Source organism: Tympanuchus pallidicinctus, unplaced genomic scaffold (genome assembly GCF_026119805.1).
Source record: "Tympanuchus pallidicinctus isolate F22 unplaced genomic scaffold, pur_lepc_1.0 scaffold17, whole genome shotgun sequence".
NCBI lineage: Eukaryota > Metazoa > Chordata > Aves > Galliformes > Phasianidae > Tympanuchus > Tympanuchus pallidicinctus.
The window spans coordinates 8,319,874-8,347,516 of record NW_026294690.1 but is presented as its reverse complement, the minus strand read 5'-3'; the positions used below and the strand labels follow the sequence as shown (position 1 = coordinate 8,347,516).

General features: G+C 39.2%; 3 protein-coding genes across 6 annotated transcripts in view; 2 read left to right on the top strand and 1 right to left on the bottom strand.

Moving 5' to 3' along the window:
- The window catches only part of APPL1 (adaptor protein, phosphotyrosine interacting with PH domain and leucine zipper 1), a 28,703-nt gene extending 18,213 nt beyond the window's left edge, over window positions 1-10,490 (bottom strand). The window contains exons 1-8 of the mRNA XM_052678978.1: window positions 10,369-10,490; window positions 6,016-6,114; window positions 5,004-5,063; window positions 4,087-4,158; window positions 3,192-3,279; window positions 1,466-1,507; window positions 682-740; window positions 85-231 (exon numbers count right to left, since the gene is read on the bottom strand). Of these exons, the coding sequence (XP_052534938.1) occupies window positions 85-231; window positions 682-740; window positions 1,466-1,507; window positions 3,192-3,279; window positions 4,087-4,158; window positions 5,004-5,063; window positions 6,016-6,114; window positions 10,369-10,422 (621 nt within the window). The 5' untranslated portion in view covers window positions 10,423-10,490. The remainder of the gene's footprint in view (window positions 1-84; window positions 232-681; window positions 741-1,465; window positions 1,508-3,191; window positions 3,280-4,086; window positions 4,159-5,003; window positions 5,064-6,015; window positions 6,115-10,368) is intronic.
- A 160-nt stretch (window positions 10,491-10,650) lies between these two features.
- The window catches only part of IL17RD (interleukin 17 receptor D), a 57,665-nt gene continuing 40,672 nt past the window's right edge, over window positions 10,651-27,643 (top strand). Inside the window, exons 1-2 of one of the 3 annotated variants that reach the window (XM_052678972.1) lie at window positions 10,651-10,838; window positions 12,562-12,660. In XM_052678972.1, coding sequence (XP_052534932.1) covers window positions 10,695-10,838; window positions 12,562-12,660 — 243 coding nt within the window. In that variant the 5' untranslated portion in view covers window positions 10,651-10,694. Of the gene's footprint in view, window positions 10,839-12,561; window positions 12,661-22,981; window positions 24,191-27,643 lie in introns of those variants that run through there. The other 2 variants (XM_052678973.1, XM_052678976.1) reach the window with 2 other exon arrangements.
- Window positions 12,574-19,493, top strand: HESX1 (HESX homeobox 1). 2 transcript variants are annotated; one of them, XM_052678989.1, is made up of 5 exons: window positions 12,574-12,660; window positions 17,338-17,596; window positions 17,714-17,919; window positions 18,212-18,313; window positions 19,213-19,493. In XM_052678989.1, exons 2-5 carry the CDS (start codon window positions 17,404-17,406, stop codon window positions 19,309-19,311), a joined length of 600 nt encoding a protein of 199 aa, XP_052534949.1. In that variant the 5' UTR covers window positions 12,574-12,660; window positions 17,338-17,403; the 3' UTR covers window positions 19,312-19,493. The 2 variants fall into 2 exon arrangements, with proteins under 2 accessions (XP_052534949.1, XP_052534948.1); XM_052678988.1 differs by lacking the exon at window positions 12,574-12,660 and adding an exon at window positions 14,659-15,710.

Here is a 27,643-nt window from a genome sequence, read left to right as displayed (position 1 = left end):
TTGCAGTGAATTTCAGTAGATCAGCTCTCATGAACTACTCTTACATCTTCTTTCAGACCTACAGCTTACAGAATGTGAAATTACCTGAGCTTGCATGTATCCTAGCAAGGGTTCTAACACGGCAATTTTCTTCTTGTACTGAAGAGTATTTAATGCACAGAAATAATGCATCATAGTCTGATGCTGTTTTTTCCTGGAAGTATACACATCTTCTGTAACTTCAGCCTTGATCTGAAGAGATACAGACAAGGAGAGAGGGAAAAAAGAATGTTTCAATCTTGGTATTTATCACATGCCTTCTCAACAGCTTTATAAACAGCAAGAAAAAAAAAAAAAGAACAATACAGTAATGTTCTAAGCTCAGCATTAACTCTCGTGCGCTACAATTCCCTTTCTGTAATTCACAGATGAGGATGCATGAAAAGTACATGCAGCAGCACACACAGTAGTCAGTTCGTTACAAAACTGGACTACAGCACCACAACCTCCACCTTCTAACTTTTTCAGTGTATTCAAAAAAGCTTATTTTTGTGTTCTGAAACAAACTGTCCGCAATGCTAAAACGTCAACTACCCAAGTGCCAGCTGCTGTACATATCTTTCATCACAAATACATACACTAGACAAAAATTAATTCTTAACTTCTCTAGAAGTCTTCTTATCAGCATTTTGTTTTACAAACCTTTTCATTTTCCCTTCTTTTTGACAACCGGCTGTATCGGATAATGGCAGCATCATGGTCTAAGCAGTGAAGAGAGAATAAGGGATCATTTTGATAAGTTGATCACTTATGAAACAGAGCATAAAAACTTTCATATCCCCATGTCCTGTATAGCAATTCAAATACAAAGTTCTGCCATAATAAAGCCTTTAATAATTCCTCTTGCTTCTTCATAATTACTACATGGCTGCCAACACTTGGGCTGAAGGTAAATTCTTACCAACTTCTCTCAAAGTCTGAGAACCTGACTCAAAATAGTGTCAACTGTCCATGAAAACCTCTAACTCATCTTTTGCACTTCTGAAGCAATGAAGCTATCTACGTGAAGAAAAGGACGTAGCAGAGCAAAAGCAACTACTGACAATTAGGAAGAAGACTATCAGACAAGTATTAGGGAGATGAGATTTGTATTTTTCAGTCCATTTTAAGTCCTGAGTTTAAAAAGTAAGCTAACACCTTACTCTTCACGTTAATTTCAGAAGCATAATCCTAAATTATTTTATAACTATATACACATGTAAAGTATTGTGAGGAAGACTCATGTCTATTTGCCTTAATGCTTTGGTCCACAAAGCAGAAATTTACAAGGTGTTCAATGATAGCTGGCTGCCTAAATATCACTGAGAACAAATAACAGCGTAATTACTTTGGGCCTCCCAACCATCTTCACTAATTTGCTGAATAACTATTCTACAATAATGCCATTGAATTGCAATATCTGCAACATTGACTGTTGTACACTTACCATTGCTTGCAATTTGGAAAACTTCTTTTAGAGTTAATATCTCTACAAAACAACACATCACAGTGAAGTTATTAGCACACATACAGATACAGATACACAGCGGCTTCTCACGCCACATTACTCTGCTGCACAGGTGCAGTTCATACCTCATACCACACTAAATCATCAGTACAGGCATCTGCAGCTGGCACAGTCTGCTCCTACTTTGGATCTTAGTACCATTTACAAAAATAATACTGTAGTGTAGTAAGTTAAGGAGAAATTTCCAAAGACTTTGAAAAAGATAATCAGTCCAAAAGCAGCACCTATTGTTCTGCTCAGGGCTTTGGTCCTAGCTGGGGAAGTGAGAGCACAGAAGAAGGGGAAGTATCAGGAAACAGAAAACCCCACAGCACTGTGATTACTGCTATATGTGCAATTTCTCCTCCCTAAAATTAGTCATGTTTTCCAGTTCAGTCAGGAAACAGAAAACAGCACAACACACAGGAAAGTTTGTTCTAATCTTGACTGCATTTCCGTGTCACTTCACAACATAAACTAGCAAAAAGCTATGATCAAGTTTACTGTAGAGCAAAGACAAAGAAAAAAAGTTATACAAAAGCTTTAAAGAAAGTATCTGTGAAGTACATAACGAAGTACTGTATAATTTAACACTATGTTAGCTGGTGTTTAAAAAAAACGCCAGTAAGAAAATTTCATTTGCTATTATTACCTCTTCAGAAAATACTGACAGGAGACCTTCCCAGGCTCTAAGCAGTAACATTAGCCTTGAAAAATTCACCGTTGTGGATCCAAGTTGCTTTGTTTTTAACTTTGGTTTATTTGAAACCCATTTACCATACCAGCCTCTGCAATTCAGCACACTGAGTAAAGTCTATCATATTTAGTTCTACTATTTTAGACCAGGCAAATTAAGCCAGATCTGTTAACAAAAATTAAAAGTTTTACATCTTTTGCTTACGCTTAGAAATTATTACCAGTAGGGTAAAAGAACCACCTTAAACCTTAGCAGGTTTGAAACAGTGATTGAGCAGCTGGTGGGAAGGCAGGGCCAACTCAGGGGATCAGGTGCATGCAGTGCAATTGAGTGAACAGAAGGGGGTGGAGTGGAGATCCACCCCTTCCCAGAGCTCATTTAAAGACTGGCAGTGGAGGCAAGGACACCTTGCTGGAGATGCCTGTGTACCTGAGGCCTTCCGAGGGTAAGCAGAATATTTTCCTTTGTTTCTATGTCTATGGCTTCTGCATTTAGGCTTATCCTCACTTGCTGTAGCCTAGGACTTTGCTACCCTGCTACTATTGCTGTGCTTTCTATTGCATTATTAGTGTCACAGTAATAAAGGAAATACTACTGTTTTGGTGCTTCATCTTTTGAATTTGATTCAGTCAGTATGTTTATGTTGTGATGTTTGTATATACACAACTATTTCCTGAACATGCAAATTATCTGAAAATGTTTGTAGCAACTCCAAAACTTTCAACTTGAATAGCTGATTCTATAATATAAGTAGCATTTTTGTTGTAATGCAGTAGCATTTAGTTCTTCAACTCTAATGCTCTTCTGAGTAGAAACAACTCCTATTAGAAGTGTTAGGAGATGCATACACTTGAGAGCTGAAAAATAAGTGGAAGATCCTGTCGTGTACAATAAGAGCTACAGAGATAAAATGCTGTGACTTTTGTTATTGATGCCATGGGAAAAAACAGCATTTGTTTGACACCCTACCTTTTAGATCTCTTTCTTTAAACTGAGTAATAGGAAACATCATTGCATCTGCAAGTTGAGTTGAAAGTACTGCATGGCAAGAACTGAGCTGTAAAATAAGGGGAAAAAAGGACATTTTCAGGAAAACAGTGCTGAGATTAAGGAAAGTAAGGAAGCAAGAGAGGTTTCACTGAAATTTGATGTACAACTTGAACATAATTTTTCAAATTCACTTCTGTAGCTACTTCCTTCTAAGGTTCCTTGTTCCACCATCATCTTTACATAGAAGACTTTCACAGCATAGTATTTTCCCTTATTCCCTCTGTCTGTACTCCACATTGCTGAATCATGTCAGAAGATGGCCTCACACCTTCTGGTGACCAGTCAATTTATTTCTATAGCTTCACTCCAGCTACATCACAGTCTGTCTTTCTCAGGTTACCGAAGATGATCCAAACAAAATGTTCTATCTATCACAAAGTGCTGTTTAAACAGAGGAGAGGGATCAGAGGAAAAGTCCTGATTCTTAATGATGCTAAAATATTTTTTCAGAGGAGTCAGTCACTCAGCCTGTCTTTCATATGGACAGCAAAAGGCTCCTTTGTCAGTCAGGTGTCTGAAATCAGGAGATGTAAATATCCTGATGAGACAGAGGTGTTTTTTAGAATTCTGGTCACTTAACATTCTGTGAAGCTTCTGGTTTTGTAGTTAAACTACCTTGATCCTCAGCAAACTCACCTTGCTGAATGGATTCTTTACCTGTAGGTTATGTAACCCTAAGCTTATACTGCAACAGCAGTTCCACATCATCAAAAGAAATTTCTGAACCTCCAATCTGAAGACTACAGTATAAAAAGTCAAAGTGAATGCATGACAAAAAAGTAGTAAAGTAAATGAAATAAATGCAAGTGCTTGCCTCATCAATCACTTTTGCAAATTGCTGTAAAGTAGAATTCATAACTTCATCATCTCCCCCTAATGGAAAATGCTGCAAAACAAACACAACAAAACAAAAGGAGGTATGCTGGTTGTGGTGTTTTCTGCCACTCACACAAGTATAATATTCATGTCTAAGAATGTACCAGGTATTTATTTTAAAATGATGCAGTTCAGACACTGTGGGACTACTCTGTGAATCCCCCCCTTTTTTTTTTTTTTCTTTTAATTGTCTCAGATAAAAAAAAGCTTTTGGAAAACAGTAATACATTCTCCATCACTCCCCCCCCCCCCCCCCCCACCTCTCTCTTCTCTGCCCCTTGTCTTAATCAGATGACAGAATGCATGAGAATGGCACAAGGCTGCATCAGGGGACCTTCAAATTAGATATTAGCTAAAATCTGTTTGCCATGAGTCATTAGGAACGGGAACAGGGCTCCCAGTGAGGTGGCTGATTGATTCCCTAAGCCTGTCAGCATTCAAAAAGCATTTGGATAATGCCCTCATTAATATGCTTTAACTTCTGGTTCATCTTTGTAGGTCTTTTCCAACTGAAATATTCTAAAACAACACCAGAAATAAAGTCACCAGAACTTATTAACATTCATCAGAGTAAGAAGAACTGAATTCTAGAAAACAGTCACAACAGGACACATTTCTCTTCAGCAAACTCTTTGTGCACCATTTTTTCCATGCAGAATGGAAAGCACCTGTGTTTTTATTGAAAGAACTGATATGAAGATAGGCTGATTCTTTTGGCAATGATTTAAGCCACCAACCTTAAGAGTTTGCTTTATCTGAATCAAACCTGAATACATTCTGTATTGTGCTCTGGGAGATAAAAGACTACAAAAATACAGTCCTGACCACACAAGCCAACGGTGATTTGTACTGTACCTGTTTCTCATATTCCTTCAGAAGCTTTGAAGTCAGATGAGTTGCTGCACTTAATTCATTCTAATTTAGAAAAAAGAAAGAATCTTGTTACTTTTTAAGCTATTATTTTCCTTTTAAAATATGTGATTTTTTTAATAAATATTGCAGACATGGAACTTATATGCAGGAAGCCTGATTACAGACTTTCAGAAAATCTAGGAATTTTGCCCTTTCTTTTCTATAGCAACAATAAGAGCTGCACATAATCAGTATTTACAAATACAAGTTTACAGCTTATACTGTGCACAATGATGTCTGTATTTTTGATGGTATACAATACATATTTGCTTTAATTTATTTCAAATTTGTTCTCCTAAGAACTTGATGTTTGCAAAGGCAAGGAAAGATTACAATGGACTGCAGGACTACCTGGCTACCAACAGCTCTGACTTGTGCACACATGAGAGAAAATGCAAAAATTAAAATAGAAAGGCAATAGTAAAGGAAGACTGATGGTAGTAAGAAAAGCAAGACGAACAAATCAGTAAAGATGTCCAACAGTACAGGTATACAGTAGGTAAAAATACAGCCAGGAACTTAAGTGTTCAGAAAAAACACAATAATTTCTGCCTTGGCATGCAAGTAGAGTTACTGACAGATGACTGAAACAGTATGAATGTATTGTGGATAAAAAATTATCTCCCACTTAGTCCATGCTACTATGCATAGTGAGACCTTCATAGCAAGCAGTTTAGAAATATCTGGGGAACGCAACAAAATGACAAGAAGATGAGAAAGTCTTTTTACTTGTCATAAGAAATTCTGTTGCAAAAGAAATCTTGTGTGACAATCAGAATTCAGATCTCACCATTCCTTAGCACGTGGAAAAACAATTTAATGCTTATTTTATAAACATGAAATACTTTCACAGAGTTTAGAAACATATATACTTTGCTTATAAATTTTCCAAAACAAGATACACAAGATGTGGTTCAAAAGCTTTATAATGCATTCAGGAATTCAGTGACAGTACCTGTGCATCATATACTCTATGCATTGCTTGAAATAACTGATTGACGTAGTTGGAAATTGCAGCAGCATCTTCTTCAAATACTCCCAGCAAAGAACGGGTCTGTAAGAATGAATCAGACAAACAACATGCCAAGTTAGCAAAGAAGGATTTAAATGCAACAGAATTTCCATGTTAAGCAGCAGTGCTGCAGATTCCTTTCTGAAAGTTTATGAAGCCTCTCTCACAGCATCCACTGCTGTCTCCAGGAATGCATGTGCTGCATATCAGAGAAAATTAGAGAAAATTATTAGAAAAAATAAAAAACTGTATTTTAAAATGACATCCGAGCTCAGTCTTGCTGGCACTTCTCCAGGTTAAAAGAGTACATTGTCAGACAGGACCAAGAGATGAAGATAAGTATTAATTATAAGCATTGGAATTGTGAGCTATTGCTGGTATATCACTATGGTACATCCCCAAGGAAAACTGACTGGAAATAAGCAGTGTGCCAGGTACACATTTCTTCTGCAGAAAGAACAGCTGTGTCTTTGTAGCACTCTCTCTTCTGCACGAGTAGCTGCTGCCTGTGCTGGGATATGTAACTCATCTGCAATAGCAGCCAATTCTGTGTTCAAAAAGCTGAGGAACTGAAAGTAACCAAATCAAATGACAAATAACTGACAGACTCTACATTTTCTTGATATGTAAACTTCTTCCCCCCGTCACTTCACAGTGAGAAGATCTGGCTTTTTGTCTGCTGCCATCAGCCTGCCCTTAGCTGGTGCCACCCACAAACGCACCTCCTGCATAACTTTACAAGTGGTCACTCTATTGCTGCCCACATATTGGTCTTCAAAACACTGATCACTACCATCTAGGTCTAACTATTGCACTATTTTTTCCACCCAGTTACAGTCTGTACTTCCCTGCTTTGTCTGGAAGGAAGTTGCTGTGGACAGATCAGAATCCTGGGGTAAATTGGCACGAATGACATTCCCTGCTCTTGATGAAATGACTGGTTAGACAAGAAGGCAGTCAGGCTGCTTAAGGATAATTTGTCCTTAAGGTTAATTAAGATGCTTACTCAGTGCTCTTGCATCTTTGCATTTGGAATCAGTATTAGCAGATAGCTTGGCAAAAGGGAGAAGAGCAGAGAATGTAATGGTAACTGCCTGAGCTACGTCCATGCTTCCTAAGAAACAGCTGTGCAGCACTGCACTAAAATATTGGCTGTGATGCTTGGATGTGAGGCCAATCACTTGCAAAATCCACAAAATAAACTTCTAACTTCTTGGCAAGAAGACTGTGCTTTCGTTTTTAGGTTCATATTAAAAATTAATGTTCAGACAGAAAATGAAGAGAATTGGGACTACATAACAGGTTTTTTTAATCCCTCACAAATTGCTGGTTTCAAACACTGGAACTTGTTAATTCTCTTCCTCAGGCTGAGTAACTGTAGGTTCCCTGATTGGAAATGGATGAAACTTAGGGGGCTTGGGAAGAAAATGAGAGAGCAACACAGGAGATCAGTGGAAAGCACTGGATTGCACTGCATGCAAAACATGGTAATAAAAACTTGAAATGTGCCTTAGAATGCAGCCCATCTCCCCTTGTATTAACATTTATCAAGTGTGTTGTTTGATCACTTGATCATGAAAGCCTCTTATTTAACTCAAGTTGATGAGTGGTTCTCCCACAGATGTGATCATACCATATAACTCCTACAGGATACCTTAAGGGAAAGAAACAAACAGCTTTACCAACACAGCAAATGACCTTAATGATGGTTCTTGTTTATAAAACAACTGGAAAAAGTGCTGGGGGTGGTGGAGGAGGAAAGAAGTGAAGAGCTCAGATGGTTACCAGGTGTGGCAACACGGTGTGTCACCCTAATAGCTGTGAGTCTTCCAGACATGAAAGAACGCAGAAGAAAAAATTACATAGTACCATAAACACTGAATTATATCCTTATGACCTTTAAACCGAGCATTAACCAACCTGACCCTGCAATTTGAAAGTGTTATCCTGTTTGATTCCTGGGATGTATTTCCTCTCTAATATTCTATAATAGAGAACACTGCGGAATAAAAGCATTTCTATGGGTTTTATGGTTAGAATATCAGTTATTGACTTCAAACTGACAATGCTATAATACTGATGGAAAGAAAACTCTGAAATTGAGAAGTTATGACAGATGCTGATTAATAAAAAGTGGAGGAACTGTTTGCTCACATTTCTAGTGAAAAACCGAGGAGCTCTGTGTGCTCCCTACGATGCTTTCATCCCACATATATCAGCAGCTGTACTAGAAGCTACCAGTAAAAAAATGCACAAGGAAACCACCTGTTTGGAAGTCAGTTAGCTGATAAACAATTTGTGTCTTCAGACGTGTTGTATCGTAAGAGACATGAGATGGAGTCTGTACTATTGAGTCCTGTGGATTTTTTTGTGGTGCAATAGTTTGGGGCTGCAAATAAGAGAGCAGAAGCTCTCTGAACGCATATATATGCACACTGAATGTGTGTACAACATATGCACTATCTGAAGTGTGCTGCTTTGCTTATCGAAGACAACATAAAATGTCATTTGGTTTATGTCTAAAAAGAGAGTGGTTTGATTTTCATCCTGCACCAAAAGGAAATCAATGGTTTATTCACCACGTCAGAGATCTTCCCTCAGACACAGAGTAAGTTTGATCTGAAGTTTATATGAGTTAGCATCTCAAACACATATAATGGTACCGAATTGCAGTGCACAGCTCAGCCCTGAGAGACTGTCCAGATCAATGCCCTTTTTTACCATGACAACAGAACAGCACAACTTTAAAGAAAGCAGAGTTTCCTTTTTCTTCAAGATGTTGTCATTTTCAATGCATTGATTTCAAAATACAAGAAATGAACTGATGTAGTAGAAGATTATGGAACTATAGTTGCATTCCTCTAAGGTGATTACTGAAATCTTAAGTTGGCTGGAAGATAGAAGAATTTTATAGCTCTAGTAGAAAAGGTAATAGTTTAAGTACATCAACAGACAAGGATAGGGCTGAGTGAGGTTTTGCTAGTCTGCATTTATCACAAACAGCACCAAACAGAAGATTCTAGAATTGGCAATTATGTTCCAGAATGTAACCTTTTAGCCTGTGCTACCCAAATGGCACTTCAGTCTTATGTGCTTGAAAAAAACCCACCTCAACGTCCCATTTGATAGGGATCTTATCAAACCAACATTGACATTCCCTATAAATACACAGTTCCAATTTCCATCAACTGAGAACAGATCTTCAACGGACAGTTATGTTAAACTACTATTATTGTGATACTTGCATATTTTTTTCCTTTTTGTGAGAGTACATCAGGTCTGGTCTCCAGGCCACAGACCTGCAACAAACCAGATCTTGTCTGACATCTGGTACCAGAGCTATATGGGACACTGTCTTTTGGAAAGAAATGACACACCTCCTACACAGCCTTCTTTTCCAAGCTGTCCCTCCACTTGATCTCGATTTGTCACAGTCGTTGTCACTGCCATTATAGGGATTAAAATTCTCTGTTTAGCAACTGGAAGTTTCTATGGCTGAGGAATCAAAACTATCAATGAATATGCTATTGCAGCATTGCTTTTACAGCTGTTACAGCACTGGAACTCGTGCTCATCCGCATAAACAATGCAACAAAACGAGGATCTAATTCAAAAGAGTGAATAATTTATACAGATATTCACACCGTAAACTTTTCCATGCCAAAGAAAAGCGGTGGTACAAAGTAACCGCTGTTGTTGCGGGCAGCAAGGGAGACCTGTACTGCGGAATGAAGCATGTCGTGCTTGATAGCAGCGCGAAATAAACGGCCGTGTAGTAGCACGGCATCGCTGACAGAGGTCAAACAGCAGGAATGGAGACGAAGATACCGGAGCAACTGCAGCCATCTCGGCACCGCGCATCTTCCACTTCTCACAGCGGCAAGAAAGGCCACGTTAAAACGTAGGCATATTTCGCGCAAGACGAAGATGACTTAAAAGCCGCTCGAGAAGCGAGGTCGGGCTCTGTCGCTACGAGCGTCCCAGGTACGCACGGACGCGGCCCCGGGAGCGGCGGCACGGGGGGACGCTCCGCTCCGCCCCGCCCGAAGCTGACGCCGCTCCGCGCCCACGCTCAGCCCGCAGACGGCGATGTGCCGCGCACGGCAGCCGCCACCGCGCCGGGACTGACAGCCCGCAGCGCTCCGAGCCGCGCCGCACGGGCGGACGGAGCGCCGGGCCGGGCCTCTCGCTGTGCGCCAGCTGCTGAGACGTTGAGGGGAGCCGCGCTAGGCCTGGCGCTGTCGAGTCAAGACCGATCTGCCCTCCCCTCATCGAGCTGCTCCCCGCCTCGCTTACCTGAGGGCTGTCTTCCAGCGTCTCCTCGATGGGCAGCTTGTCGATGCCGGGCATGGCGGCCGCGGGGACCGATCTGCGCCGCTGCTACTCCCGTTCCCCTCGGCTCGCCCAGCTGGCTGGGCCCCCCCGCAGCGCGACCCGCGACCCCGCCCCGAACCGGATGTCCCTCCCGCCGCCGCCCGCCGGCCCTTGCAATTGGCTCCGCCGCCCAGCCGCGCGACTCGTTATTGGTCAGCGGGCCCTTCTGTCTGCTCGCGTTCCCGTTCCCGCCTCGGTGGCCGCCTGACGGGAGGCGTCTGGCCGTTCTGGTTGTTCTCGCGCGCGCGATGAGCTGCGGGAGCGGGGCTTGGCGCCTCGGGGCGGCGGTACCTGTGTGGGGAGCGCGAGGGGACAGCCGGCACCGCGTCCTGTCATGGTGGGGATGTCCGTCCCGCTCCTGGGGCGGGAGCTCGTTGGGCTGCGCCAGGTTGGTGCGTGCTGCTGTGCGGAGAGGAAGAAACTGCTCCCGAGTTGTCCTTCCTACAGCCCTGCGCCTCGGGGTTGTGCTTTAAGTCACCCCTCTGGGTTAAGCAATTCGTGTTTTAAGGATAGATCTCTGAGGAGGCATAAGCTACGTACAGGTTGTTAATGATGTGTATTTAATTTAAACTGACTTAAAATCAGAAAAATACTGCGCAGCAGGCTGTGCGCTCATTCTCGCTCCGACAAAACGACAGCCCGGTCGTGCCGGCTGTTTGCGGGCTCAGCTCTGAAGCTGCTGGCTTTCACTTCTGCGTTTCAGAGCGGCTGGAGCTGCTGGAGGTGCCCGTTGGTCGGGAGCGGCTGTTCCTGCCGGCTGTGCGTCCCGTTCCCGGTGCGCAGCCCGCTGAAGCTGTGCCCCATGGCCCTGGGGAGCAAAGCACACACTGCTGTGCTGTGCTGTCAAAAAGCCCTCGCTTTGTGTTCTGTCGGGTCACGTTTTACTTCTAAAAACATAAAGACAGGATCTGCAAGCAATTGATGTTGCAGGTTTTTTTGGTTGGTTAGTTGGTTTTTTTCTTCTTTTTTTTTCCGCCTAGGGAGCAGTGAATAAACGTCACTGCTAGATTTCGGTTCAGTGGGTTCTTGTACCAGCTCATCTGATGACTCATGTGGCTGAGGCAAACCACACTGCTAACTTCCTTATGTACCTATGAAATGAGAGAAATAGAGTTATCTTACCAGGTTTAAAGGCTAAGCCTTGTATCTTCTTGTTTGATCTTTTGCTTGCTGAGCTCTAACTGGGTCTGTAAGTACGAGCAGGCAGTGGCAGTGTTGGCTTGTGACCTATATGCATGTGCACAACTTTCTGGTTTTCATATCAGTTAACTTGTAACCAATTTCTTCTGTAAGAATTGCTCTCTATTTCATAATATATTAGTGTCATTCCCTTAGTAGAACTCAGAAAGGTAGTAAGAGACTGCAAACAGAATTATTTCTAGTTACCTTTGCATTTTTTACAGCTGCAAATGACAGAAAAGACACATTTATTTAGCTCCTATAGAATGAGAAAAACAGCTTTTAAAAACTGAAACTTTTGCAGATATGGAACAGGTTGCCCAGTGAGGTTGTGAAAGCCTCCTGACTGGAGGTGTTCAAGGGGCTTTGAGCAACCTGTTCTGGAGGGAAGTGTCCCTGCCTATAGCAGGGGGGTTGGAACTCAATAGTATTAAAAATCCCTTCCAACTCAAACCGTCCTGTATCGAAACAAAATGGTAACAGACAAGTTTTTAACATGTAAAAATGTGCTTTGGTATCTTGATTGGCATGTAGCGTGATGTTTCTTGCTTCTGTTGATGTTTCAATTTAATGAATCAGTTCATTTTAGTAGCAAGAGAGAGCCCTTTCTAGTTGTTCTGTAGTGTACTGGAGCTTCTTCTATTTCATAGTTAGGTTTCTAAATAGGTCCCTTAAATGGAAACAATCAGTAATTCTCTTGTACGTTGATATATTTGTAAAAATATACACAAGGCATTTAAAAGTTTTATTTGGGATATATATTTGGCTGCAATGGAGCAGATTGGATAGCAATGAACTGAGGAATCCATAAGAATCCACTAATGAGCATGTTTTTAGTGTTACGCTTCTATCAGAATTGTAAACTTTCTTAGTGTGTATGACTCTTCCTTTTTCTCTGTAAGTGTGGAGAACTAATACTTGGCACTATATAAACAGGGAGAAGAGCAGCCACCAGCTCTTTTAAGGATTTCAGATGTGTCCCTAATGGAGAGAACTTTGGCTCTGCTACGGAGTGGAATTAGCTGTCTGGATCAGGTAGGCTTTATTTGCATGTTACACGTTAACAAGCATGCTGTTTCTTCTGATACCCTTGGATTTACCTTGAATTTATGTTGTGTTTGCCCCAGATCAAAGTAGCTTTCACTTAACTAAGGAGCAGCTAACTGCTCTCATTGTGCTTTGAAAAAAATGATGTTGAAGGTATTAAGGTATTGTTGCGAAAACAAACAAACAAAAAAAAACTTCACAGTTTTGTAGTTGGCTTTGAATATAATCTCTGTAATTAATGTTCAAAACAAATTTGAAAGGTCGATCTGTGCAGCAAAATGTCTAAGGTGGTGCTACACTTGGGTAAAAGAGCTGTGGGAAAGGTGAGATGAAAGGCAATTTTCTGTGTGATAAGTATATCAAGAAAGATTACGTGTGCTGTTCATCGTGTTCCAAAGGCTGAAAATGCAGCACAGGCTGTTGTGAAAGGTGACCTGACAGCGGAGTTGCAATGGGTGCTAGTGGCAATTCTTAGCATCCGCTCGAGAGACGAACGCTGCTGTCCCTGGGCCAAGAACAGGTGGTTTAAGATCTGCAAGGGATATGAATTTCTGCTTCATCAAGTGTCAATTCTATTAGAAGATTGTTTTGGCATATTCAAAGAACAGTGATTTCTCCTGTGATTGGTTTTTGTCACCCAGGGTTTTCACTGGAAAGCTTCTTGTGCTGCTCTCATTGTTCCTGCAAACATATTTAGGCAAAGCTGTTCATATGGGTTGCAAGGGCAGAACTGCTCGTTTGGCTAGGATGATGAGATAAAATTTTTGAATGAAGAATCAAGCTCGAATTATACTTGCAGTGTCAATTCCTGGAAATGGAATCCAAATCTTTGCTATCAAATTCTGCTGCTTTAGAATCATAGAATGGCTTGAGTTGAGTTTAAAACTAATTGCGTTTTCTGCTCTATCATGTTTTTATCCTCATTTCTTGTGTAAAAAGCTTTGTTTATTTTTTTTTCTTATGACAAATTGCTTTCTTCTACAGTTTAGCAGTCTTCTCTTTAAAGAAATACAACACCACTTGGTTGTTAGATCTTCAGCCAGTCTTTCCAGTAGACTTACTCATTTCGTTTTGGTGTTAATACAAACTTGTTACCTTTAGAATAAATTCTCTTTTCGTGTGAGATTTTCATAACAGTTGTATGGATTTACACTAAAACTGTAAGGGTCCCTTAGGTGTGTGGTGTTTCATTTTCACTGCATTCCTCAAATTAGGAAGCACTGTGAGTAGTTACCCTGGGAACTTCTGAATAGGTACTTCCAGTTCCTATGTGGAGTTGCAGCCATGCACGGTTTCAAAGCAGTGTTGGTGTGTTTGTTACTGCGCTGCAGTCTCCAGGTCTGATTCAATTCAACTTTGAGCAAATTAATATCATAATTTTAATAGTAAGTTTCCTATTCAGAGAACGTTGTTGAACAAATGTAGCAGCTGAGCAAACACAAACACCAGATGGCAGTATTTGATTAGTTTCTGACCTCTGCCTTTCAAATCCATTCCATGTTTTTTGACTTACTTTATTAAACCTACTTTTGAGAGCGGCTGAGATCTTTTTCTTGAAAAGTCCTTAAGATAAACGAAGAAATAAACCCTGAACGAATGCGAACCTCCAACTGGGAGCTCAAAGCAAGCTACGCTGTCCTCCACAATCTCAGAGAGACCAAAACAAGTTACAGCTACTTGGTTAGTGTAATGGTTTGTTTTGTGGAGGAGTGTGCTTCCTCAGTACTACTTCTACCTCCATGTACCTTTTGTGGCAGTTCTTGGTAGCTTCTGAAGAGATCATGCCTATGAAGGCAGTTAGCAGTTTGGGATTTGATTTATATGCTAATCTGACTGTAAACCATGTAGTTTAAGTAAATCTAATTTCTATTCATTATGGTGAAATGAATATTTTCTGAAATGTTTTGTGTATGTTCTTTTATAAAATTAAAAAAAAAAACAAAACACCATCACACCTATACATAGGTAGTCGTCTGTATTCATTTACACTCATTAAGAGGTGTTCTTTTTATTATTAAAGTCCAAATTTGTTTCTGAATTCAAGACACTGTCTATCAGAAATCGTGCTTCAAATCTCAGGATAGAGAAATTGATAAGTGGCACCACATTCATTACAGGATCTGTACTGATTTCTTTTTGACTTGTTATATTTTGGGTGTTTTTTCTTCTTAAAGTTGGTGTTTCATCTAGAAACTGTAGAGGCAGAAAACTGATTTATCAATTGCTTGGGATGCAAGAGCTTTAGCTTTATCTCTTTAGCAACCTCTCAACTTGGTGTGTTGTCAAAAGTCTGCAGTCAAGGAAAGAAGCTCCGTTGTTCATCTGGGATCTCAGCTGATGTTGCATTAGGACCAGCCATAGTTAAATATACAGGTCTGTAAGGCCCTCGTTTCCCACTGACTTCTGATTCATTGGGTACATCATCATGAAACTTCTGAAACTTCTGGACAGATGAGACTCCTCCAGAGGCTACCAATGTGTTACAGATTCCTGTGAAAACAGTGACGGTCTGTTATGCTGTGATCTTGACACTCTGGAAATTTCCAGTTAGGAAAAGTTATGTCAGCTGCTCTGCAGTTTTCTGAAAACTGACACTGGGTTTCCTTCAGAAGAGAGTGTTTGAGCATTAAGGGGAACCTGAGGGAAAATTTTGGCAGTTAAGCTTTTCTTTCTTCAGGTTCAGACCTTACCCATCTGAAACATACAAACCGCATGTTCTTTTTGCCTCAAGTCTTCATATACATTCATAAAACATCATTAGTTTAGTACAGAAGATTAACTCTGAATGCTGTCAATATGTTCTTGGAATTCTCAGTTTTCATGTTCTGCCATGGCTCTTTAATTGGATTTCTAAGCCAGCTTTCTTAGCAGCTGGGTTTGGACAGGCTAGCAGAACTTGCGTTTTGCTCAGGAAGTTGTGGAAGTGTGGATCACGGATATGAGGACAGCTTTACTCAGAGATGAGTCCTATGGGCCTTGCTGCTCCTCCTCGATGCTGATCAGAAGGCATGTCAGTAGCCAGTGAGCTGCTTATATGGGTTTGTATGATTTTTCTTCTGTGTATGCTTTGTAGTTGCTGAGGTTGCCAAATGGGGTTTGGAGCTCAGCTCGCAGGTGGTCACTGCGTTTATTCTGCTGCCCCTTCAAAATGTGTTGAGATGCTGATACGGTGTCTTGGTGAGATCACTGCTTGAATCACTTCTGAGTCAGTCCAGTAAGTCAATGTCATGCAGCTGAATGTCATTCTGATATAAAATAACGTATGATTCTATTTTTCACACTAGAATCTCCCTCAACTCTGCACCACCAGTTCCATGCTGTGCTGTTTCCCTACAAGTTTTCCTGCTTCTGTTATTCCTAAAGATTTATCTTGGGCAGTTTACAAATGAACAGTATCTGTACCTTGATTTTCTGTATTTTTCTTTGTATAACTTGTTATCCGTGAGAATATGACTGACTACACAGAATAAACTACTCTCAGTAAATGGTGACACAAGAACAAAAGGGTGAGATTTTTCCTCTGAAAGGTCCGATCCTACATCATGCTCCAAAGTTATATTTTAGAGGGCTAAAATTTGCTTTCTGAAAGAAAAGCATTGCTTGCAGTTTTGTATTATCACATAGCTGTATCTAAAATACAAAAAGAGGTTTTCATAAATGAGAAGTTGTTACTGACCATGTGTGAATGGCCAGTAGTTGAGTTTGAAAATGTTACAGCTGATGCTTTCTTTACAATGAGTGAAATCAGTGATCTTTTCAAACCTTGAACTTTAAAAGAAATGCTTGAAATCCTTCACCATTACACGTGATTTTTGGTTGTTTTAAGTATGTGCTCTGTGGAATAATTTCTGTTGGTTATAAACCCACTTACAGGAAAGAAGAAACACCTAGCAGGTCAAGGGTGTTAAAACCTGTACGCTCATGTATGTGGCCAGTATTACTTCAAGTTTTGTTTTTATTTTGTATAGTCTGATCAGGAAATGTCACAGACGGTATCCTTCAAAAAGGCTGCGACAAAGCTATTTTAATAAGAAAAATGAATGTCTGAATTATTTAAAATACTTGGTGCAACTGTTACTGCTAACTAATCCAGGCACTTGGAAGGCAATTACACTGAGCTTTGACAACATTGCCAACCCACTGCACAGAGCCTCATGCCAAAAGCTATTGTTGTTTTATTGACCACGTTCACCATTACATATGCATATGAAAAAACAGAGGCATTTTCATTGGGATTAGCCTAATAGCATTAAGAGATTATTTTTTAAATTTCCTTGGAAGGAAATGCACTTAAATGAGATTACTTATTACTTGACTGGTTTCCTATCGTGCTGCTATGTTTAGGTAAGTGGAGTACATTAGAGTATAAAGTTTTTTTAAAAAAACTGATTTTATACATTAATGATTTCGAATAAAAGAGAAGTCCTATATTTGTGCATAGCTTCTTTTGAGAAAGTTAAGTCGATGTTCTGGTTAGGAGAGATAACACTTCTTGTCCCTCTTGGTGGCCCCCCTAGTGTCACCATTAGTTGCTAATTACTTGCAAACAAATAAACAATTAACTCCTCGTGCCTCTTGGTGGGAGAGTTTTCATTGACATGCTAAAACTTTCTAATAAAAGATTTAATTAATGACGTTGCAAATCCAACCCCCTTGTCAACATAGCTATAAGGAGGACTTCAGGAGAAATGCAAGTACAGTGTGTGTGCTGTGCTGGCTGAAGGTGAAACCATGGCAAGTACATCGCTGTGTGCAGCTAATCCATCAGCATCTCAGAATCTTCAGAAGGTGTCTGGTTTTGTAGAAAATAAAACCACACAGTGCTCATTTTCCATCGAAAGTATTTTAGGATTGGAGCAGAAGAAGGATGGCATTGCAGCAGTGAAACCTCACAGACCGTGGATGGATGCATGCACCAACTTGGGTAAGCCAGCAGTCTGTTTTGTAACCTCTCAGGCTTTTACTCCTTTTAAAAATAGATACAGTCATGTTTCTACTGAAAATCGGTAACATGAAGTTCACATTTACTTGCTTTTTCCAGTTTTAGGTGATGACAGTAATTCCCATCTGCAAATTCCTGTTGTTTCCTATGAAAATTCATTATTCCATGCTAACAGCAATACAGTGCAAGAGGAAAAAGTTTTGAAATGTGACAAATATTTTTCAGTCACTGAAAGGCTATCTTTCAAACGAGAATTGAGCTGGTACAGGGGTAGAAGACCAAGAACTGCTTTCACTAGAAGCCAGGTATGGATTTTCTTACTATCTGATGAATCAGCAACGATGTAGTTTAGAAAACTTGGCAGAAGCCTCTAATAGCTGACTAATTCAGTACTGTGTGCTTCTCTGTTGAAAAATGTAATTAAGCACTTGTGTAAATTTGGTTATGTTGCTAACTTCAGCAGACTGGTATTTCTGCATGAAATCAGAACTGCCCAAGCACAATTCAGAGGTCTCCTATAAAACAAACTAAAATGGTATTCTTAGCTCTTATAAAGGTAGTGACAATCACTCAATGAGTGTATTTTAATTTCCTCAGATTGAAGTCTTGGAAAATGTTTTTAAAATGAACTCCTACCCTGGCATTGATATCAGAGAAGAATTAGCTCGCAAGCTAGATTTAGATGAAGACAGGATCCAGGTAATTAAATTTTTACTTGAAAATATCCATATTTCCTTCCATATGTACTCTCAGTCAGTGTAAATAGGTAGATTATCAGTAGTAGCAATAATTTTGATGTCAGCATAAAATAATGTGCATTTCTGGTATGCCTGAAGTGATTCATGAAATGGATGCCATCAAATTCCTTCTGAAATCTTAAGCCTTGTTCCGTGGCATTGATGAGACACTTGGCACAGTGAAATTTCTGCAGTTTCTGCTTTTCTAATCTCCAATCCTTTGCTCCCAGGTTCTAAAATCATGTTTATTATGCTTGGCAACATAGTTTAAAACATAATTTGAAATCAATTTTGAAATAATTTGTATGAAAATATGTTTGTGTTTTGGGAGTGGTAGGAGAGCATAAGTGCGTTAAACCAGTATTTGAGACGATGTCATTCATCTGGCCAAAAGCAAAATCAACTCAGGGCCTTAATTACTGATTTCTAACAACTCATATGTGATAAGCATACAATAAGAATTGAAATTTGATATTTATTGGTATTTATTATGCTTTTGATGCCATTCATGTTTGGCTTAATGGGAAGCTTGATGTTGCAGTTCATCAAGCAGTTGAAGTAACACCTGAAGACGTGTGTGAATTCCAGATGGTCAGGAATTCTGAACAGGATCTGAGTGTCACCAAAGTTGATATTTGTGTTTTTGTGGGTGAAGCTGAGTCTCATTCTCCAGTGAAGCTGAAGGCATTATTTTCTTAGTCTTAATTTGTGCCGGTCATCAACTGAAAATTCTGACCTTCTATTAAACTTCCAAATTACTGACAAAATACTGCAGGGTTGTGTGAATGCTTTTGCACTTCAAAGCCCGCTCTGTTTACAGCGCTGTGTTTCTGAAAAAGATGCCTTTTATTTCCATTTTAGATCTGGTTCCAGAACCGTCGTGCAAAACTGAAGAGATCCCACCGAGAATCCCAGTTTCTAATGGTGAAAAGTAACTTCACCTCCAGCCTGCTAGAGTAGGAGAAGGATGGTTTGCCTTTATTTTACTGTAACAGGACTTGAAGAATTACTGGCGTTGTCATTATTTGTATTAAACAATGATCATATATCAGTTATGATTTTATCCCTAGATTTGAAGGATTATGATTTTTCACTCAAACTGTAAATATGTGAAGTATTATAAACTAATTTTTGTGGAGAAAGTGAACTTTTCCTATATATTTTAATAAATATGTTCAGAAAAGTTTAGATATTTTTTGCAGTTAAAAAATAAACTGTAAGTTCTGAGTTGTGTAAGATTTTCAGCTAATATGAAGTACTTCAGGCTTCACTGAAGGCAACTAAGATCCTTACTTTTAAAGTCTATAATTCTTAACATGCAAAATAGTTTTTGATACATGAAACAGATTAGCTATTTACATTCTAATGATTTTAAGAGTATGACCTCATTTTCTAAAACGTTGCTCTCCATGAAAATAAATGGACTGGTATTAAACTGGCTTCAGTTTGAACAATTGTTTCATTAAAAGAAGCTTAAAACTGTAATCTTTTTAATATATTTTAATTCATTTCTGTTTAAAATATTATTTGTCTACTTGTCTACTTAGTGCTTCAATTCAGGTATCGCCTCTCTTCTCATTGTGAACCAGGCGTAAGGCTATTCTGAGTTTTGATACATGGCTGACATGAATAATAGGTTTTATTCTGAAGCAAACTATATCTGTAATAATCAAAGAACTGAACTGAATTGTTTCATCTGGTACAAAGAAAATGGTTTTAATATACAAGATGGAAAAGCAAGTACTATAGGACAAAGCTTTAAAAATTTATAAATCTTAAACTAGCAATTTCTTCTTGAAGTAATGTCTAGCTACTGAGCTGTTACATATTCTGGTGTTGGTTTCCAGATTTCTTGAGGAAACAGTTGTTTTGTATGAAGTACTTTGATATTCACTGGAGGGAAGAACTGAAGCCCAAGTCTTCAGGCTCGGTTACCAGGCTGATGCAGGCCCTGGCATTTGGTTTCTATTAGAATCACTCACAAGGACATGAAGGAAGAATGCTACTGTCAGTGTAGGTTAAATGTAATAACAAACAAACAAAAGGCAGTGAGGGAAACATGGAAAAAACGGTGTAAGTTCTTCTACTTTCTAGTTGCCCAAATGCAGTTAGGTTAGTGCTCCAGGTTGGTGTTAAAACTTTTGAAGACCTATCTTAACTGCTTCCAGACCATTCTTGATCACTGCACCCCTTCCTAACATGTGCTCTCCTCTTCCTTTAGCTTAAGATCTTCCTTAGAAATCTATTCTATTTTTCAGTTTTAGTAATGGATGATTTAATGTAGTTTTGAATGTTTGTAAGGTATTTCAAAGTGCAGCTTAGCTTAGGATTTTACCAGATATATCATACCCATTATGTCATTAAAAACAAACAAAATACAACTCTATGGGTTTATTGCCTTCCTTTTCATAGAAGCCCAGAAATCTCAAATTGCTTGATTTTTCTTCTTGAAAACCTATTTCAGTGTGGAAATAAGAAAGTGTTACTTAATATTGAAATGTTAACTATTTGTGCTTCGAATTCAGGAAGTAACATTAGCATTTAATATTACTAACTGAACTTCTATTTCTCTTAATCATTTTTGGATAGAGCATTTTAAATGGCACCAAATCTATTAGAAATAGTTCTAGAGAAAGAAGAAGTTCGATTCAGATGCAGACCTGAGCTGAGCTGAAGACAATATTGGAAATGCGAGAGTTCTCTTTTGGCTTTCTTTTCACCTCAAGACATGGAGTACCTGTAGCTTAACTTTAGTGCAAGTAATTTGAAACTATTGTTTACCTTTCTGCTGGAAACGAGGTCTCCAACAGCAACAGATTAGACTAATCTGTGCAGACCAATGCCTAAGAACCGTACTCTATTATCTGGCAAATACCTAAATGCACCTAATGTCTGCTATAATGGAACTTGTCTCAAGTGACGGAAGTCTGACAAAGCAATTTAAGAAGAGTGGAATAATAGCAGCAGCAGTTCTGGTATCCAGCTCTCAATTAGCAAGTGTTACTAGAGGAATGGCTTGCTCAGTTCTGCATAGCATTGTGAGGAGCAAAAGTCAGATAACATGATTGTGTTATTTCTTTAATCTTGGCTTACATTGTTCTTCCTAAAGTAAATACATCAACAAATTAAAGGAGAACCCTTAACTTCACATATATGCCGATTTTGACCACCTTGGGTCTAAACTGTGGCAAAGACTTTCTTGTATATGGTTAAATTTCTATCTTAAAATATTATTCTGTACTTCACAGTCCTTGCTAATCTTGCCGATAATATGCAGCTTTCTGAATGACCTCAGTAGTACATGTAATACTGTTAGCTATGTGAGCACAGCTGGTCCTGGTAAGAATAGTGCATGAGACTGTCACAAGCGCATGTTGAAATCTGGTGCCATTCCAGTTTTGTATACTTTGTCTTTTGATGCTTCTGTTTATCTGCTTTTCAGAACTGTGATCAGAAAAACCTCAGTCATCTTATTTCCTCATTTGACTTCAGGTTTGTGAAGCCAAAACTTCCTTTTCTTCTTCCAACCATTTTGCGTTGGCTCAAGAGCTCATTTGACCCTGTGACCCTGAGATGAGTTCTTACAATTACAAAGACAGTGAAAACATCCAGCAAGAAAGCTGGCTTGTGGTAAGACTTCCCTGTTCTGGTATTGGCAAGCTGTGATGTCAGCATTCGTCAACAGCTGTAATTTAGGTTAGTGATAAATTGATGAAGCTCTCCTAGAACTGATTGAAATGGCACTTAAACATGCTAGTAGTGCTTTCCTGAAATAGGGCCCTGTGCCAGTGACCATAATCGGGATGCTGGGCTGTGTAATTATTTGTTTGAAATTGACTCTTTTCTCTTTCTTGATGTCTCAAGCTTAAAAAACTTTTCTAGACATGAACTTCATTAGTGGCTGTTGCCATCCAAAAAAGATGATCTGTGCTCGTGGCCTGAAGGCATACCCAAATCACACAACAACTGCTTCCTAGGTTCTGTTCTAATATTATTACTTGCAGCATATGTGAGAGCATAGTTTGAAACATTCTTTAAATTACCAATACTAGATTTTTAAAGCCTACATTTATAACACTTTTGAACTTAGAATTTTGTATTGGCAGTTATTTGATTTACCAAGTCTGTGATTACAAACAGCAAGCTTGTACCCCAGCAAGTTCTATTACAATTTTCCTACTGGGTGTAAGTATGTCTGTGTTTTTCTCATTCAAAGTCCTGTATTGAAAATACTTCTAAAGCAACAAAACCCAGGGTGTTTTACAGTTCCACAAAAGAAGGATAATGCTGTGTTCTTATTTAAAGTAAATGAGGCCTCAAAACTTCACCCAAGCATTTCTATGGCTGGATTTAACAAAGAACTTTTTAACCAAACATTGAAATTAAGGTAATTTCAAATAGTTGAGATTAATTCTCAGGGCTGACTAGTGATAAAAAAAATAAAATCAAATCAAAGCTTCTTAGAAATTTCTTGTAAAATAATGTTTGTTATGATTTTTTGGCTAGAAGTGGTTTCTCTATCAGTTGTCAGGTTGATGCTTTTTATCACTTAATTTGATAGGATTTACTATTATGTAATTAGCTCATTATGTGGGGAGGTGCTGGGGCTGCTGAGTATCTCCGGGGTGGGGAGGAGAGAGGAAGGGTTCTATCTGATTGCACCACAAAGGAACTTGGTGGGATCGTAATGGGCAAACAGTTGTCGGCAGGGATGGTAATCCGGGGTTGTGGAAGAGCCATCAGTTCCAGATTCCTTTCTGAGGAAATAGACCCCACACTTAGGTGAGGTGAAGGAGAAAGGGAGACAAAAGGTGGAAGAGCTCTCTTTTCTTCTGGGTACCCAAATTAAACATATATTTATTGAATTTATAAGAAGGCGTAAACTTCTAAAAACTTGTTTTTGCAGGATGTTTATCCTCGCTGAGGTAAGAATACAACAAAAATGCTTAGGTATATAGAATCATTGAGGCTAGAAAAGACCTCCATGGTCACCTGGTCCAACCAGCAGCCAATACCACCATGCCCACTAAACCATGTCCCTTGGTGCCACTTCTACTCGTTTCTTGAACACTTTCAAGGATGGTGACTGCACACACATGGTTTTGGCCTAATTCTGGTATAATTGTCAATAATAGCAAACTGTCACAACATCATGTCTGTAAATTTACATCAACATAGTTATTGTATCTTGTTTAATACTTTCTTGTTCTTTACCAGTTGTTATTTTAATACTTTTATTGTGGTTGCTGTTTGTCCACGTTGTCTAGAATCTTGCCTACATATAACCAATTTATGCTTAATATGTTAACTGAAAATAAATACTATACCCTTTAATGATATATTTCACGCTTTTAATACTTAGATTTATATTAACAACCACAGTAATGTTCAAAAGCATCCTGGGATTCAGTTTGTGTGATTGATGCTGTGAAAGAAATTAAGAAGACAGCAAATCAAATATTCTGCATTAGAGGCTGTTGACTATTTATAAACTGCGCCTTAATCTTTTTTTTTTTTTTTTTTTTTTTGCCCCCAGATCAGACCAGCATTTAAATTCAGAAATACTGAAGCAGTTATTCAGTATTTCAAATATAGCTGAAAATGGTGGGCTACTTTTGCCCTCTTGTGGCTGGAGCATAGAATTACAGTTCTACATCTTCAGTTTGGGTGGTGTCTGCAATCACGAGGTAGGCTGTTTGTAGAATGCCTGCTGATTGCTAAATTGTAGTACAACGAAGATTTAGTTACAGAGTCTGTATGTGTGTATGAATGCTTGACCTTGTGTCTGCTTTTCAAAAACTCAGGATGGGCTCTGTTGAATTGAACCCAGTGGAAATTGGTAGGTTCTTAGTATTTTTGATAGTCTGAACATTTATTAGATATTAACTTCAGAATTCAGTTTGGGGCAACCTTTGACAGCCTTCTAAATCATTAAGGCTGCGTTCATGGGTATGTGATTACAGCACTACAAAATGCAGTCCATTTATAACAGCAGAATTGTTTTATATCTGTGAAAGCATCAAGTAATTCTAAAAGAAACAAAAAATACCCACCCTTACAATGGAACCATAGAACGACTTTGCTACAGTGTCTACTAATGTAATTCTTCTGTGATAACAAATGCGAACTTGAGAATGCAGATGTTTGGCATGCAAAAGGGCTGATGACCACCTGCTTTTTTTCTATAAAACTGTTTCATCGCATTAGAACGATAAGAAATGGCATTGTACTGCTTACATACCATACATCTGTTATGGTTTGACTTGCATTTCAATATGTTTAGTTGGGTTAAAAAATTAAAAATGTGGTTGTCGTCACTTGTATTTCTTTCTTGATTTGAATATTTCTAAGTTACTGACTGGATAGGGATATATGTGTACTTCTCACTTCAAAGGTGGGACAACATCTCATTCCATACTACAGGATGTGGCTAACTGACAATATAATTGCAAATTGCTCTTAATTCGTTTTGACAGGGAAAGGAAGTCAAAAGGAAACAGTCTAATGAGGCATCGTCACCACTCTTAAAATGCAGTTGTCTGGCTAAATGTTTTTGTGAAACTCAAGTAGGTTATGTAAAAAAGCTTTTCTTGTAGTTATTCTTGCTTAAGTGAGCTTTTTTCCCCTCTTGATTCTATGATCATACACTGCTGGACACAAACAGGTCTATCACAAACAGCAACTCTATTGGAGTGTTCTGGTCAGTGATTCCTAATGTTACCATCTAACCACAAGCAAATCATAATTATTGTAACTTACTGTTAATGTGCATTAACTTTCTCTGCAAGCATTAATAGATCTTTGTTTTATCAATGTTTCATTAATTGGTCTGGGTTTTATCAATCCCTTGTCTGGATATTTATATTACTCTTTTCAAAAACAAGCAACTGAATCAATCCTAGTATCCGAGTGCTTCAATCTTTTTTTGCAACAACGTGCCAAACTGTAGATATGGAGGATATATTAAGTTGTTTGTTTGAAAAGTAGGGCTATCAGCAGTAACCGTTATTCCTAGCAGGGCCTTTCCTCTTTGGTTAGTGCAGTTCTGTAGAATTGCTGTAGAATTCTTTTGTAAATCTGCCATGAAGTGTTCTAGCTTTTTCTCTGAAATGCTGTTATGTATCTGTCATATAAACAGACTACAATTTCCATATGTGTCCACATTTTCATTTGTTTGTATTTTTCCCTTAGTGGGAGTAGAATGAAGTGCTATTGACAGACTGCTTTCCAATCGTCTTCCACAGCAGTTACACAACAGTAGGACTTTGGAATTCTTCCGGAAATGCTCCAATTGTTCTGTAATGGTATCTGTTAGTAGTCTCTCTGTTTTAATCACAAAAATCTTCAAAACGTTTTCTTTAGCCTTAATTACACTTAGCTGTTGGCCTCAAATAAGGAATGACGTCATCTTGAAGTGCTTGAACATACTGCTCTCTTCTTGCTTAAAAGGGAAGAGGTTTAAGGCAGGTTATGCTCAGCCAGGGGTCCCTTAGTGTGCTGGGATTGCTTTCACAGACACGGCCACAGGATGCTGCAGATCGCTGAATTTCGGGGTAGGCTGTTAAGTCAGCTCCCCCCCACCCAGGCACTTATTTCACTGCCGATGGAAAATGGCAAGATGTCTTTGTGGAAGGGATTGTGCTGCATTAAAGTTGAGATTGAAGGTAAACCCAAGAAACTTTTGAAAAAGCATTACTTTATTTACAATTCTAGCGAGTATTCCAATGGCATCAGAGGAGGCTTCGTTTGCTGTTTTAATGGTTGGCTGAACTGAAATGCCGGTATTGCAGAAAAATATTTTGACTCGAAATAATGACTCAAATATTTCTAAAGAGTAAAACATACATCACTTAAGAATACAGTTGTTGGATTGCAATGTTTCAAGTTCAGTGGATTTTTTTATCCAAAAGAAAAGTCACTCTTCCGTGCAATTTTTAATTTTCTTTGCATCGCAAATCTATTTTTCTCTTAACATGTAGTTTCATATAACACCTAATCCAGTGTGACAGAAGACTGCTGCTGAAAGATGCAGTCCTGCTCTGCTCCCTCTTTTCTGCGAAAAGATCACGTGGCCACAGGATGAGTCAATTCAGCTTGCTTGTATAACAGAAGTGAATTTGGTGGCAGGTCAGTTAGTTGAAAGATCTCAGAACTGAGCTGTCTGTCTGTGTCTTTATTATATTCATATGAATAACCAGATGCAAAACTAAACATGTGCAAAACTGAATAGAAATAGAGTTCACATTTGACTGCAGATCCTTCCTGCCAGCAGAGTAAGTTGTTGGCCTGTGTACTCTCTCCACAAGGAACTGTGAGGTCTGGGGAATGGTGATATTATACAAGGATTTGTATTCATGGATTGCTGACAAACAGTTGTTTTGATAATGAGCAGAAGTCATTTGTGTATAGTAAGTAGTTTATTTCAATCGATTCCTTTTCATCTTTACATCTGATGCTAACTTGAGCCTTTGGGAATATAGAACTGGAAAAACTTCCTTGGTCATTAAGTGCAATTTCCTGTAGAAGACATTAAGTCATCCAGAAAGGTCACCAGACTATTCACTCTACTCTCTGAACTCTACAAACCTCAAAACATCCCCAAATACCTGAAGATAGACTTGAGGTATTTAAGAAGAAAGCTCAAGAATGAGAATGTGATAGAAAGTGATTGGGGGAAGATGTGGCTGCCTGCACCCTACAAGGAATTCAGTAAGGCTTAGCTTATTCAGCATGAAGGATGCTGAACTACAGGATTTGTTGTGAAGCATCTGGATATAGAAGTAGTGGCCAAAGTGGTTTGCCAGTGTGAAAGCAAATGTAGCAGAATTCATGCATCCAGTTCCACTTTCAAGTCCCACGTGGACACAGCAGCAGCTAATCTGGAAGTGCCAATAAGTGCTTGGATGCAGCAGGAGGCAGTTGGCTGCCAGGATGGTGTGCTGTGCTCCTCTTTGCCCCCTCAGGGCACAAGCAGGCTCTTGGATGGACTTATTCTGGAGGATCTGGCCTCCACAGCCCACGCTGTTTTACGTGCCCAGTGATAATGTCTGGATGACCTTAGGAAGTAGATTGTGCGTCTCTAGAAAGAAGCAAATTAAAACCAAAACCCATTACCCCCAGGGGTCTCTTCCTGTCTTAGTAGGTGGCAGAGTCTTTCCTGACTACAAATCTAATTATTGGTTTAGCCTCGAGCATGTGTGCAAGATGTTAAAACAGGCATATTTATGACTCTCTTTACGTTTCTGCATCTATAAAATGGGAATAGTAAGGCGGATCTTCCTTTCAGAACTCT